A 15,565-nucleotide genomic window follows, 5' to 3' on the forward strand; every position below is an offset into this window, starting at 1 on the left:
AACTATCTCCATTAGAGAGTGCCACTGTACAGAATCAGTCCCACTGAACCACTGGGTGAAAAAGTCAGATTTTGGAAAAGTAATTCTTCATGAAAGACACCAAGTGCAGAGTCTAGGCTAGTGAATAAATCTGAACCTGTGCTTGGATAAAGTTATAGGTCGACAGGCCCTATATCCTTTTAGGCTATTTGGTAAAAGTTGTCATTGATGAATAACTGGTAGAAATGCTGCTTGATTGATAATAACTTCAAGAATGTTTTTACAGGCTGTCAAAATGTATGTTTGCCTTAGCTAGTCATTTCCACAATTTTGGCTCGCAATTAGGCTACAGTCTAACATTTATGGATGAAAACGCTGTTATATTTGGACACAAAACAGGGTAACGTTCATTCTTTCTTTCCACAGAACTACTCAATATAGTCTTTGCCTGGAGCCAGCAATGTGCAGGGCACCAAATAACATTATTTTCCTGGGCAACTTTACGGTCGTGCCTCGGCGGAACATTCCGTGTATTATTTGATGCATTGTAGCTAGCTAGAGTCAGGCGCTGCGAATTGGGAACCTGCCCTTGCATGATGGCGGATGAACGTTTTTACAGGACAGACCACCACACACACACTGCGAGAAGGGAAATGGTGCCCAGAGAGGCGTGTTGTGTGTATCCCGCTTGAAGTGAAGCACCCGGAGACGTTCCGGAAGAACACAAGGTTGCGGGCAAATTCATTGAGAGAATTTTGAAATCCAAATGTTCCTTTACTGCCGACAGCGCCGTCACCCCAAGGTTTAAGGAGGAGGTTTCGAGGGATCCAGCGACACAACCCGAATGAGCCGCATCATTTTGGGAGGGAACGACACACGGTACTTACTTGGGTTTGACTGATTTTTAGAAATCTCAAATTTAGAAATTTCCAATGGCCACTTGCTCACGTAATTAGTCGAAAGGTTTGTATCGAAACGAATTCATGTACGCTTGCACCAAGCTAATTCAGCCTGTTTCGTTGGCAACGAGGGAAATGTTATAACCTGTGCTGAAAGCTAATCTGTTGAATTTTTAAAAGACTGTTTAGTTTAAGTTTCAGTTCGCAATTGTAGTTTGTTTTGCATGTCACCGAGTGCGCAGTGCATTCCTCGGTGCTGTTTTATGCTGCCTGAGAAATGAAGTTGAATGTTGAGAGAAATGTTCCGGGACGGAAAAACATGAAGGGTAGGGAAAGAATCTGAAAACACAAAACCCACACACACGCAGCCATGTTTGGAGAATTTTCACAAAATTTCTGACTAATTCCGCATTTTGCGCTGCCATGTGTTAAGTCGTGGCGTATTACCACAGAATTGTGTTTATTTGTTTAGAGTGTTGTTACTGTTTGGACATTTGTCTGACACGGTCCATATTTTTTGGAGAAAATGTTGACAGAACGTCTCTTAGTTCGTTTTAGTTTTGAACTTGGCGCCACCTGTCGGCGGATATTTTTTCAAAATGAAAGAATTACAATTAATTTGATTGTGCATTTAATTTAAATTTCACAATCTAGCCCGCAATGAATCTGAAATATGCCAGTTTGCGTTGTGAGCTTCTCATGATTGACTCGCCAGTTGAAATGTTCTCGTTCTCCCTTTCTTTCTCTCCATAAACTATGTTTGAATGAGGTAAAGAGAACCACAGTAAGAAATGGTTGATTTGTTGTTGATGATGGTTGTTTAAATTTTTATACAAATATTTGTATAAATATTGTCAGGTTTTAAGCAGTGTGAATTAATTGATGAAGTCGTGTGCAGTTAATTATGGAGATCCGTGTCGTGGTGAATTCTATTCTCTCTGGAGGACAACTTTATCGGTACCCTATCCTTTTGTGGAGCCCCCCCCCCCCCAACTCATCTACCTGAGAAATGATCAATCCAAGCTTTGCTGCATTCTGAACCCCAGCTTCTGTGAAGCTAGGAAAGCGACCATTTTAAACCTTTTTGTTGTTACTGCACATAGGCCTAATCAGGCTGTTTTTGCCTCCGAATTTGCTGGGATCCTGTTATTGGCCTAATCCTAGATTTCATCCAGTTTTCTTAAGGAGTTTTAGGACATTTTCAAACAGTCTTTCACAATTTAGACTCACATAGAATCAGGGTGTGTGACCAAATTCTGTTCCCAATTTCAACAATGAGCTTCAGGTTTATTTTTGTTCCTTCATCTGTTTTACGTCTGTGTTTTCAGTTTTGAGGAAGTGAGGACAATGTGCAGATGCTACATTCTCCAAAATGAGTTGCTGGAAAACCTCTTTTGTGCTGAATCTCCAAACAAAAAATGACATGCACTGACCAAACACAATATAAAAGCTTACCCACATATACAGTGGAGAGCCTTTTTGTGTTCATCAGCAGATTATGTGAAGGGACGGGGGAAAAAACAACAATCCTAGGTGATTTCATTCTGTTGTTTACATTAATCTTGTAGTCACACAAAACAATTTCCCGTTGCCGTTGGGGGGAGGCTGCATTTTTGTTTTCAGTCAGCAATCCGATCTGGCAAAGCCTGTTGTCATTTCACTGACCTTTTACTGCGGCTCAGATTTCAGAGGTTGGTTTCAAATTTGTCTCCGCTGCAGTGGAATATGAATTTGAACTTTGACTCTCCTGGCTGGCAAACATGCTCCAGATATTGGGAAATTAAATCAAAGCAGAATGATTTGTATGTACTGTAGGCAATGTGGAGGGAAATGACTGAGGGGGAAAAAAACAGCATAAATGTCGGTAGCAGACAGCAGATGTGGGGAAGATTCCGCCTTGTGATGTTATTTTATAGGACATATTTATATTGCCTGTGACTGTTTATTTCTGCAGCTTGGCATTTTGAAAATTGTCATGAGAGATAAAGGTATATTGGCCCGAATCATTCATGGCTGTGAGCAACCTTTTCGTGCAAGAAGGAATAAGAGAAGTCTAGGCTCAGGTATGATGTAGCATAAAGTTACCGCCATTTTGTTTTCCTAGTAAATGACTAACTGGAATTGCCTGCACTCGGAAAGGAGCCATTTCAGTTAAAATTGTTTCTGTCGAAACGAGGGAGGCAGGAAGGCTCCAGTTTTAATAAACACTCTGCTGAATTTAGACTCCTGTTGACGTTTAATTTTTGCCCAAAGTGACTTACAAAATTGCCTCTGCCTTTTTTTTTACATATTAATGTAAATTTATGACTTCTGGTCTGGAAAATGTTTCCGCCTTAAATGAGAGAACACAAAATGGTGGAGTTGGTGACAAAGTGAGGAATTCAGAGTGTGCTGTTCTGTAAATAGATGGCCGTCTGTGTGAGGCATCCTCGGCTGTTCCAGAAGAGGAGTCATTGTTGTAATGTGGTTACAAAATTAGGCCTCACTTGTGAATTGCCACATCTTTGGGGGAATGAAAAAAAAAAAAAAGGCAAAATTGTGTAATTTTTGTTGTTTATTTCAATTCTGAGCAGTTTGAATTGTGAAATCCTCTGTGTAGAAAATTAGACAGTGAAAAGTGAAATTGGCACCAATTTTGAAAGCTTGACATTGACCGAATGGTGTATGCCTAAGCTAAAAGAAACGGCTCCTGAAGTTGTAGGACTGTTCCCTAGGGAAATGTGCTGCAGAAAAGGGTGGCTAAAAATACTGCCTTCATCTTCTCAGTGCTATCCAAGTCAAACAAAAAACAAAAAAATTTACTTCAGATTTTGACCAGGATTGTTCTAATGTTCTAAGGACACTGTTTACACAAGATACACCATGTTTCTGCTGTACCCTCACTTGGCCTTTTCTGTAGCGAAGGCAAGCGGAGATGGCGTATTCTTTCTCGGTCTGAGATGTCCACTGGAGGTGTTGTCAGTGTCTCTGCCTCTCTCTCCTCACATGAGCGAAAAGCACTTAGCTTCCACCCCACACACACACACACTACACCACCACCTTCTGCATAAATTCTTGAAACTTTCCACAGGGCAGCGAGTGTAAATTTCTACTGTGAACTTCCCCCGCTCCCAGGCCTTGGGCTAGCGTAGCATGAGCTTCCCCCGCTCCCAGGCCTTGGGCTAGCGTAGCATGAGCTTCCCCCGCTCCCAGGCCTTGGGCTAGCGTAGCATGACCGCTCCCAGGCCTTGGGCTAGCGTAGCATGAGGTCGAATGGCTAATTTTAACCCGTCACACTCCTCCTTTCAGGACTCACTCTCTGTCTCTCTCTCCGGCTCTCCGGGAAGACGGTGGCATTGGACTGAGAGGAGCTCTGACCAGACCCCCGACCCCTCAGGCTGCGGCGGCAGAGAGGTAGGCCTCCTCGCCGCCCTCTTGCATAACACTCCGACGCAACTCTAGTCGAACACTCAGACGCAAGCCTTGAGTCAGGCCTAGTTTTCATTTCCTTTTCTATTAACGGGCAAAGAGGAGGGAGAGGAGAGAAGAGAACATGACGTCATCGCGTGCAGCTACTTAATGTCTGTTGTGTTTTAATAGGAAACCACAACTCTCTTATCTCGAGCCTTGTTGAAATTAACTTCCGTCTCGAGTCACCTCCTGTGTGTCTGTGTGTGTGTGTGTGTGTGTGTGCGCACATGACCCTTGCTGCTCTGTGTTTTTTCCTAGTATTGCATTAATTTGTGTGAGTGTGTTGGCTTAGAGGACCCTTGCTGTTCTGTGTTTTCTTCTGACACCCCCCCCCCCTCTTTGAGACCACGGTAGATGGTTCATGACGTGCTCTTCATGTGGCGATAGGGCCTTAGAGCTGTGATATTAAAGATGTGAGTATGCAGTGCCTTGGCATGCTTCCCCTGCCCTGTGTTTCTGCTGTGCTGGACTGGTTGTAAATATAGGCCTTTTTGCTCTGTATTTTTCTCTGGTGATATGAAGTTAAACCTTTGTTGGTTTCATGAATTTATGTATGAACTGAAAGAATTGCTGCTGAAAACAGATGCTTAAACACCCTCCACCCCCACCTCGCAACTACACACACACACACATGCTAAAACACCCTCCACCCTACCTCACAACTACCCAATATCCTTGGTTTTTAGAGCAGTCTCTAAAAGTTCAGGCTTTCTAAAAATGAAAATGTGCAGCCGAAGGTAATTTATATGAAAATTGTGTGTGTGTGTTTGTGGGGGTGTTGTTAGGCACATGAATTGCCCTTTAGTTTAAGGGATCTATACATCACAATAGGGCAGGTCTGCTTGTCAGTTCCTGCATAGCCATTTTGATTTTCATCAAAAATTTAATCTGGCTGTGTTCAAGGGCTTAGCGGCAGGCCGGATACTGCCTTGAATTTCTAATTTTAGTCTGTTCTTTCAGGATTTATATTTGTATAATTCAAGTCTGAGTTTCGTTTCAATATCCCCCCCTTTATTAAAATTTAATTCACATTTGCATATAAATTGAAAAAGGTTTTATGGAGATTGCTGTGCCATTTGGATTGGAATTTTTAAGACATGACATTTTTTTTCTGTTTTCAAACCAGTCTAGATAATGGAGGCCGAGGGGAAAAAAAGAGTTTTTTTTCTCTCTGGGATGTATATTTTTCTCTGGGATGTATATTTTTGCATTATTGCGGCTGACAAATTCCAAAAGCAATCATGGAGATGCAGGGGAAAGTAATGTGGAGGCTGTTCTTGAGAATGAGGGAGACGGTGATCACTTACAGTCACATACAGTCTCAGTATGTGATAATAATAGAACCCCATTTTGTATTGAAATATTATTTGCAAAAGTAATTTCCTTACTTGGCCTATGTTTCAAATACATTGTATAGTCATGCAGTTTTTGGTGCATCCATACAAATTGTCATATCATGTGTCCAGTTGCCATATAGATATGGAGTGAAGCACATGGTTAGCACACGGCGCAAAAGTGCCTAGCACATAGTGAATGCTTTACCTCTGTGTGTAGAAGGGCAAGTAAAGCAGTTAGTTCTCTATTATAAATACTGTATCCACAATAAAACAGAATTATGCCTGTGTTCAATGATGCAGAATGGAGTTATTCTCATTTTTCAATGTCTTGTCTTTGTGTTGCTGAAACATTCTTTGTGGTGGCGAGGATCCATTGTGTAGCGATTGGTGCAGCCTTGACGACGTTCCAGCCTGCTAACATCTAAAACCCTCTTCGGCTCATGTGTAGCGATACGTGCAGCCTTGACGACGTTCCGTAAGGGATAATGTATAGAACGCCGGTCACTATTGGGAAAATAAGTCCCGACAGGGCGAACCGGACCCGACGCGCCAGCGGAGGGGTCTTGTTTCGCCCTGAAGGGACTTATTTTCCCATAATGACCGGCGTTCTATACATTATCCCGCTTATTATACGGCTACTTGCCAAAACGAAAAAATAAACTCCACGATATGTCTCTTTACACTTAGGCCTATTTGTTACCGCTTCGTCGTGGCTTTTGCTGAGAAACAAATAGTTCGCAACACACGCTGAACTTGAATCAAACATTCTTTAGAACACAGCTGATCAACCATCTGCTTTCACTTTTGAATGAAGTTCCAATGCAAGAAGTGACCGGAATACTTGATATGATCAGCAGCACAAAACCCGTTGCCGTTTGCAGCGGTAATTACATTAATTTATTTTACCGTAGAACGTTGGGAAATCCCATTCAAGTCAATCGCAAAAGTGTTACTAGTGCAACTTGTCTTGTGAAGAGCCGTGTAATAAAGCCTGCTAACATCTAAAACCCTTTTCGGCTCATGCAATACGTGCAGCCTTGACGACGTTCCAGCCTGCTAACATCTAAAACCCTTTTCGGCTCATGTGTAGCGATACGTGCAGCCTTGACGACGTTCTTTTTCACCAGAGGTAGCAGTGGCCCACTCTTTGTGTGTCCATCTAGCAGAATGACCATTCCTCCCCGCTCTTCTTATTCCGCTGCGAGAAAAAGGTTGTACTCCTTGATTTGCTTCTTTATATTGGACCAGCATGAAGCCCAATCAGTGGGTTCAAAAAATTCCTCTTTTGCTATTGATTGATTTCTTTCATCTCTGTTGAAATTGCAGAAGGAGAAAGGGAGGCAGGGATATATAGCCCTTGGCAATTCTCTCTTTTATTGGCATCCAACCCGTGCAAATGTTGAAAATCGAATTATAAAACGGATATTTCCACTACTAAAATATGATTGAGTCATATTTGAAGCCTTTCTCGTCAAATGCCCTCGTAATGAAGTCACACACTTGACCACATATCAATTCGATTTAATGCAGCAGGAACTGCTGACTTTTGTGGTTGTGTTGCTAGGCAACTGGAAGCTACGCTACAATGCTCTGTTTTGTATGTTGCCTTTATTGATAAATATTAATTAACATATTGATTGGACAATGGTCTAATGCATTCTGTTAAAGTGGATTTCTTTACAAATTGCCTTATGCCACTACATTGGTGCTTTATTTCAGCACTGCACACACCCACTGCTGTAATGCCACAATATACAGTAGATTAGCCATGTTAAAAGGCCTAGCCCAAGCAGCGCACTATTGCAGTTCATAGACATATGCTTGGTGATTTTGATCCCATATGCAGCACTATGCAGCCCATTGTGATACCATATGTGAGTATGACTTCATGGAGTCAGTAGTGAAAAGATATGTTTGCTGGTTTCAGCACCATCCTTGTGAGAGAGTAATTGGGTAGATTTGTTAATTCTGTCATCAAGTATGTTGCAAAATACAGTGAATTCAGAAAGTGTGACCTGAATGAAGGTTTGTAATTCTGAGTCCTAACATGAGGTGGCAGTTTCTTCATTAGATATGATAATATATTTATTGATATTAATTGGTTTAAGATATAGCATAAACTTTATACTTATGCCTAACATTAACACTAAATCCTGTCAGTGTTAGGCATCTACGTTCATATTGCCTGTAGTGTTAACATTAATGGAAGTGTTTTCATGACCAGTGTTTTAAGTGTTAGTAAAACAAGTCTTTAGGAGAGATTGTGCAACCAGTCCCAAAAGTCTAAAGAACACCTACCCTGCTCCTATTAAATATCGCTTGGTTCTTTATGGAAAACTGTTTTGCATGGTTAGGATTTACATGGGTAATGTCAGCTCAGCTTTTTTGTGCATTTAAAACACACACACACACACAGAACTTTCTGCTTCCCAGTTGAAGTTTGTTTGGTTTTACCATACCGACATACAGTAAGATAACACATTGCCTTGCTGCAAAACTTAACAGAGGTCTTTTTTGTGCATTTAAAGCACACACACACACAGACACACAGAACCTTCTTTAGCCTATTTTTTGTGTGTGATTTGTAGCACTATGGAATTGTTTCACCTTGAATCTTGTTAATTTTAGAGATGGATAGATAGATACTTTATTGATCCCCAGGGGACTGTAACTGCGTTAGAGAGAGAGCTTGAGTAAGAGGAGCACTGACCAAACCAAGCCCACGTCTGTTTCAGAGCAACCCTGATCCCCAAACCAAGCCCAAGTCTGTTTCAGAGCAACCCTGATCCCCAAACCAAGCCCAACCCTGTTTCAGAGCAACCCTGATTCAGAGCAACCCTGTTTCAGAGCACCCCCTGATCCCCAAACCAAGCCCACGTCTGTTTCAGAGCACCCCTGTTTCAGTGGTATTGTACGTGTACTGGTGTACCTGGCATCGGGCAGTAGAGATGATCTATCAGAACGTGTTGTTTCAGTACTCAGTACTCATGGTGGTTGTTGTAGATGGTATATTAGAATGTGTGTTTCAGTACTCAGTACTCATGGTGGTTGTTGTAGATGGTATATTAGAATGTGTGTTTCAGTACTCAGTACTCATGGTGGTTGTTGTAGATGGTATATTAGAATGTGTGTTTCAGTACTCAGTACTCATGGTGGTTGTTGTAGATGGTATATTAGAATGTTTGTTTCAATACTCTGTACTCATGCTTGTTGTTGTAGACAGCTTTAGGCTAGGCTTTGCTTTTTTGTTGCTTTTTTTGACAGAACTTCAAAAAAGTGCTTTGGTCAGAAAATAGTCAAGCCTTTGATGCAATGTAGTTATTTATACAAACTGTTATTATTTTGCTATTACAGTAACTTTTTTATTGTATGCTACACTCACATAGAAAAATTATTTGCATCTGAAAAAATTTGAATGTCGTGGACTCGGCCCAAAACTCATATATTTTACATTCGTTATACAGTACCCTCCAGAATTATTGGCACCTCTGCTAAAGTTGACTAAAAAGAGGAATATGAAATCATCTTTTGAAAATTGATCTCAATGCCTTAAGTAAAATAAATGAGGAAATATCCAACCTTTAAGGACACCAGTTTTCTTTGTGAATGAATAATGTATCATAAATAAATACATGTTGTAAGTATTGGCACCCCTATGTTAAATTCCCATAGAGGCAGGTACATTTTCATTTTTAAAAGCCAGTTATTTCATGGATCCATGATACTATGCATCCTGATAAAGTTCCCTTGGCCTTAGCAATTAAAACAGCCCCACATCATCACATACCCTTCACCATACCTAGAGATTGGCATGGTTTTATTTCAGTTAGCCTAAATGCACAGGAGCAGCTATTAGTCAACTGCAACTATGTGATTATGGACGTCGGCTTCTACACTCAGTGATGCATCTCTAGTAGTGATACACTGCCCCCAGTCTCATCTCTAGTAGTGATACACTGCCCCCAGTCTCATCTCTAGTAGTGATGCACTGCCCCCAGTCTCATCTTGAATTTCCCCTAGGGATCAATAAAGTATCTATCTATCTATCTATTATCTCTAGTAGTGATACACTGCCCCCAGTCTGCTCTGGAGCATGAGCTCATTTAGCTTGCTTGCTAATAGCTAGTCACGGTTGCATATAGCTGCTTTAAACTTTTATTGTTTTAATGATCCTAGTCACTGCCAGGGCTCTCTTATTGTAGGGTATAGAGTCTTGTTTTACTGATCCTAGTCACTGCCAGGGCTCTCTGGTATAGAGTCTTATTTTACTGATCCTAGTCACTGCCAGGGGTCTTTTTCCAAAGCTCAGTATCATTTTAGTTCATGTTCTCTTGCTCCATATTTAGGAGTGTTGCCTCTGATTGGTAGGTTTTATAGGAGAGTTGAGCGGTATTACTCAAAGTCTCACGTGCTCTGGTGTGGTGTCTGGATATGATTGGTGGTCCTGACATACAAACTCCTCTTCCTTAGTCTTGTAACAGTAGACTATACACAGTCTGTGAAATGATGAAGAGACGCCATATTGCAGTAGGCTAATCACAGTCTGAGTGTGTGTGTGTGTGTGTGTGTGTGTGTGTGTGTGTGTGTGTGTGTGTGAGAAGCCATATTGCAAACAAAATGGTGCATGCAGGACCTCAAATCAAAGCTTTCCTGAAGCACTGTGTGTGTGTCCACCCTGTTCTCACAGCACTGTGTATGTACTGTGTTCTCCCCCCTCTGTCCACCCTGTTCTCCTGCTCTAACCTTCAAATTCTCCAAAATCCTTTTCAGAAACTGGAATAATGAGTTTGTTGGAAATGTTCTTTGCCCCCCCCCCCCCCCAATCAAATATGTGTGTTGGTGCCGCCCCCCCACCTCTTCAGATATGTGTGTTGATTTGGCTGGGTCATCTGGGTCCATTCCCCACATCAAAGGTTTTATCAGAATATTGTGTCTTTTGCCTTTTTCTCTCCCTCTATCCTCCAGCGGGCAGCATGAGTGCTCAGGAGGTCCCCAACCCGGGCCTGGACCAGGGGGAGGCGGCCAGCACACAGGACACGCCCACTCCCTCGCCGTCCCCGTCCGCCATCAAGACTGAGCCGGTCACCACCCCCGCCACGCCCACACCTGTTCCCACGGCAACGCCCACGCCCGCCAGCAACGGCAAGGCCAGTGAGAGTGGCCTGCCCGCCGAGATCTGCGTGGTCATCGGCGGCTCGCGGAGCGCCCAGGCTCAGGGTATGCCGTGCGTCAACGCTATAACATACTCCACACGACTTCACAAAAACGCTATAACATACTCCACACGACTTCACAAAAACGCTATAAAATACTCCACACGACTTCACAAAAAGGCTATAAAATACTCCACACGACTTCACAAAAAGGCTATAAAATACTCCACACGACTTCACAAAGAGGCTATAAAATACTCCACACGACTTCACAAAAACGCTATAACATACTCCCCACGACTTCACAAAAAGGCTATAAAATACTCCATACGACTTCACAAAAACGCTATAAAATACTCCACACGACTTCTACGACTTTACAAAAAGGCTATAAAATACTCCATACGACTTCACAAAAAGGCTATAAAATACTCCATACGACTTCACAAAAAGGCTATAAAATACTCCATATGACTTCACAAAAAGGCTATAAAATAGTGGACAAATGTGGACTAGCGTCTCCCAAACGTTGAGATGGCGTCTTCAAATGTCTGGTTTTGTCCACACGGCAGAGATCTGCAGGTCATGAAGCTGAGCAGAGCAGCACGTAGATCAGGAGTGGAAGGAGCAGAATCTGAGCCTTGGGTTCCTCAGACATTACTCAAGCTGATTAATCAAGTAGTGATTAATTGATTAAATTGTTAACTATTAACAATGAATCAATTAATTGTTGCTGCCCTACACTACAGTAGATACACACAGATGAGATTACAGACACACACGCACACACAAAAGGCTCATGTTGAGATGACTAAATATTTACTGTAGGCTCCTTACCGTGTGTCGTGATGTCTGAACTATGCAAAGTATACTGTTTTAGCTGACTGGTCTACTCCGAATAGAAGCGGCAGTCCCTGATCATAGTCCAGTTTCCATGAAGGTCAGAAATTCTCCTCTTGCTGTCTACACACACACACACACACACACACACACACACACAAATGACTCCATTGTTCCTGCTTAGCCCAGGCTCAGTAGATAGAAAACAAAGATAGTGTCTTGTACCGTACAATCAACGTTGTTGCTCCAGAGCACTAGTCAGAGAACGGTCTGGTTGATTGGCCGATATTTTGGACTGATCCAGAGAGCAGTGTGGTTGATTGGCCGATATATTGGACTGAAACTTTAATGTAATACTCATATTGGGAGGTTTTGAATGTCATGATGGTCGTAATTAGCAGTAAATGCCACTTTTCTAGATAAACAATTTTACATGGGTCTATTACTAGGATTCTCTTGTACTTTAATGAGTATGCTGAAGCCATATCTTTAATGAGCAGATATGTACTGGCATGAAAATGTCCCTCTGCGCCTACTGTTATCCGCTACTGTGTGTGTGTGTGTGTGTGTGTGTGTGTGTGTGTGTGTGTGTGTGTGTGTGTGTGTGTGTGTGTGTGTGTGTGTGTGTGTGTGTGTGTTAATGAGCAGATATGTACTGGCATGAAAATGTCCCTCTGCCCCTACTGTTATCCGCTACTGTGAGTGTGTGTGTGTGTGTGTGTGTGTGTGTTAATGAGCAGATATGTACTGGCATGGCATCCCTCTGGGCCTCCTGCTATCCGCTACTACACTTTCCTCATCATGTGACACTTTCAACCAATCAGGACTCCTTAAGAAACTGGCAACCGTGTGTGTGTCTCTTTCTATGTGTGTGCGCGTGTAGATGTATATTCATAAAAGGGATGAACCTGCAGACATTAGCATGTAGTGCTAGTTTAAAGGGATGAACCTGCAGACATTTAGCCTAGAAATCTAGACGCACCCTAGTGGCGGTAAATTAATTTGCTCAGCCTGTACGTCTAGTAGCACAGCATAGGGATTTCTATTGGCTGACGCCGTGGACGTCATCCAATCACAGCGCTCTATTTTGTTAGAGAGGAGTTAAGGTGGGCTTAACTCCTGCGACGGTGAACAACAAGGAAGGTGGCCATGGCGAATGAAGAGCGGTTGTTTAAATCAGCGTTGGCGTCAACTTTGGAGGAGTTGGACTTGTGCTTTTCTTTGAAAGTTAAGGAACACAATGCACTTAAGTCATTCCTTTCGAAGAAGGATGTATTTGCTCTGGCCACGTCATCCTGCTCTTTGTTCTGATTGGTCGTAGCACTGGCCTATTGCATGCCTAGGCAGTTTGAAAGACAATTCTTTGCCCGCCCCTTGGATTAAGCGAGGTGATTGGGTCGATTCCAGACTATACATTTCAATGATATAGGATGGCCCGCCAGGCTAGCAGACATTAGCATGTAGTGCTAGTTTAAAGGGATGAACCTGCAGACATTAGCATGTAGTGCTAGTTTAAAGATGATGCTCATAGTGAACGAAATGGAACGATTAAGAATTTGTGGAAATGGGAGTTGCTCCTACACACACATGTAGGAGCTGCATATTTGATTTTGTTCTGGAGCCTGTAATAGAGTGTAATGTAGTGGTTGTGAGGTAGCTCAGTGGGCAGCCTACTTGTCGGGGGTTGTTGTGCTTGAGTTGCCCTGGCACATTAACGATGGATGGAGAGCTCTTCACCTCTGCATGGCACTGAAAGGTGTAGCATGTAGCACTGCTGTCAATTAGCATTTAGTTTATTGGTTCATATTTTTGTTTTTCCAAATGTGCTGTTTATTGGTTTGGGATGGCTTAACATGTTTTTCTGGGTCATGCAATCATAAACAAATGTGTTTTAAAATCCCTGAAATGAAAGATTTTACATTTCACAGGACGGTTGACAAAACAACTACTTCACAAACCAAACTAGATCATTTGTCTTTTTTTCCCCATTTAGTATTTAGTCATATCTCCAGGCATAGTGTGTGTGTGTGTGTGTGTGTGTGTGTTTTGTAACATCCCTAACACCCCTGATGTTGTGTTTTTAGACCAAGACAGAAGGGAAGTACTTATACTTGAAATAGGATGTGTGTACGATCTCTACATGGACATGGCTTTTAATGACAAAATCATGAAGTACCAACCCATACGGACAAAACTATGTGACCTAGGCTATCAGTGCAAGCTAGTGGTGCTGATCTTTGGCAGCTTGGGGCATGTCCACAAACTTGTTCTCAGTGGGTTAAGGCTGGCAGGGCTCTCCAGCAGAAAAACAAAACGGCTAGCAAAGTTTTGCTCCATATGCAGTTATAGGCAGCCTTGCAGTATGGCGCAGGAGATGTTTTTTGCACCCCTGAATATCATTGAGTGACAAAGCCCTATCTTATCTCTTGAAATATTTGAATCCTGTGTCTTGTAATATGATTTGTGGATTTAAATAAAGAATTAAAATGTGTGTGTGTGTGTGTGTGTGTGCGCATGCAGTATGCTACCAGAGTTTAACAAGACCTTGCAGAAAGAAAGTCACTGATGTTGAAATGAGGAAAGATAAAACTGCCATATGTTAAATTCTTTGGCTGAATTGTGACGCCTAAATATTTACCTGCCAAGCTCCGATTTCACACACAAACTGCTGAAGGGGAAAATGACGAAAGTAGTCTGTCTGTCTGTCTGTCTATATTCTTCCTATTGGATCACTTCAGTTCACATGTTCATTAATGCATCCTGAACCCTGCTACACAGCGTATGTGTGTATTAATGCATCCTGAACCCAGCGTACGTGTGTATTAATGCATCCTGAACCCTGCTACCTAGCGTATGTGTGTATTAATGCATCCTGAACCCTGGTACCCAGCGTACGTGTGTATTAATGCATCCTGAACCCAGCGTACGTGTGTATTAATGCATCCTGAACCCTGCTACCCAGCGTACGTGTGTATTAATGCATCCTGAACCCTGCTACCCAGCGTACGTGTGTATTAATGCATCCTGAACCCTGGTACCCAGCATACGTGTGTATTAATGCATCCTGAACCCTGCTACCCAGCATACGTGTGTATTAATGCATCCTGAACCCTGCTACCCAGCGTATGTGTGTATTAATGCATCCTGAACCCTGCTACCCAGCGTACGTGTGTATTAATGCATCATGAACCCTGCTACCCAGCGTACGTGTGTATTAATGCATCCTGAACCCTGCTACCCAGCGTACGTGTGTATTAATGCATCCTGAACCCAGCGTACGTAAGGGCTTTGACTCCGAACTTCGTTATTTGAATATAATTTGATTATTTTGTAAACAAAGTAATGTTATCTTAATTTGCTAGTTTATCATAGTCTGGTTAGACTGTTCAGTTTCCCTACGTGTGTTTAAGTTTCAAATTAATACTTTTTCTCCTTGGGACAGGCCCGTTTGAGTCTTGGAAAATACTTTTCCATTTGCATCGGGATTGAGATGATTAGAACTTAGCAGTCAATTTGAATGCAACAGTTTTGAACAAATTCGTGCAGCGTTCTAATGATGCTAACCGGATTTAATAGCAATTTAGCTAGTCGTCTTGCACGATTAATGTTTGGATTACATGTGCATGCTGAGGAGGGATGCACCTGTTGAGAGGGAGAGATAGAGAGAGTGCACGGGGCAAGGAGAGTCTGTGTTGAGATAGGCCTACTTCTATCACCTACTCTGGTAGAGTTTGACATACTACAATGCAAGATATATTTAGCCTATTTATTTATGGACAACGTAAGGCAGGAGGTGTGTGTTGCTTTTAATTATGAATGTTCTATCGAACGTATTTTTTATTGATATCGATTACATGTCTATTGCGATACATATCGCTATCGTTTTATCGCCCAGCCCTATGCTCAA

General features: G+C 42.2%; 1 protein-coding gene across 1 annotated transcript in view; it reads left to right on the forward strand.

Moving 5' to 3' along the window:
• The first annotated feature begins 572 nt into the window (after positions 1-572).
• Positions 573-15,565, forward strand: part of znf618 (zinc finger protein 618) — a 42,856-nt gene continuing 27,863 nt past the window's right edge. The window contains exons 1-3 of the mRNA XM_076283454.1: positions 573-858; positions 4,167-4,271; positions 10,631-10,882. Of these exons, the coding sequence (XP_076139569.1) occupies positions 10,639-10,882 (244 nt within the window). The 5' untranslated portion in view covers positions 573-858; positions 4,167-4,271; positions 10,631-10,638. The remainder of the gene's footprint in view (positions 859-4,166; positions 4,272-10,630; positions 10,883-15,565) is intronic.

Source organism: Alosa pseudoharengus, unplaced genomic scaffold (genome assembly GCF_046254945.1).
Source record: "Alosa pseudoharengus isolate Yale_2024_CS ecotype anadromous, Long Island Sound unplaced genomic scaffold, YU_APseudo_1.1 YU_APseudo_1.1_scf_14, whole genome shotgun sequence".
In the NCBI taxonomy this organism is placed as follows: Eukaryota; Metazoa; Chordata; class Actinopteri; order Clupeiformes; family Clupeidae; genus Alosa; species Alosa pseudoharengus.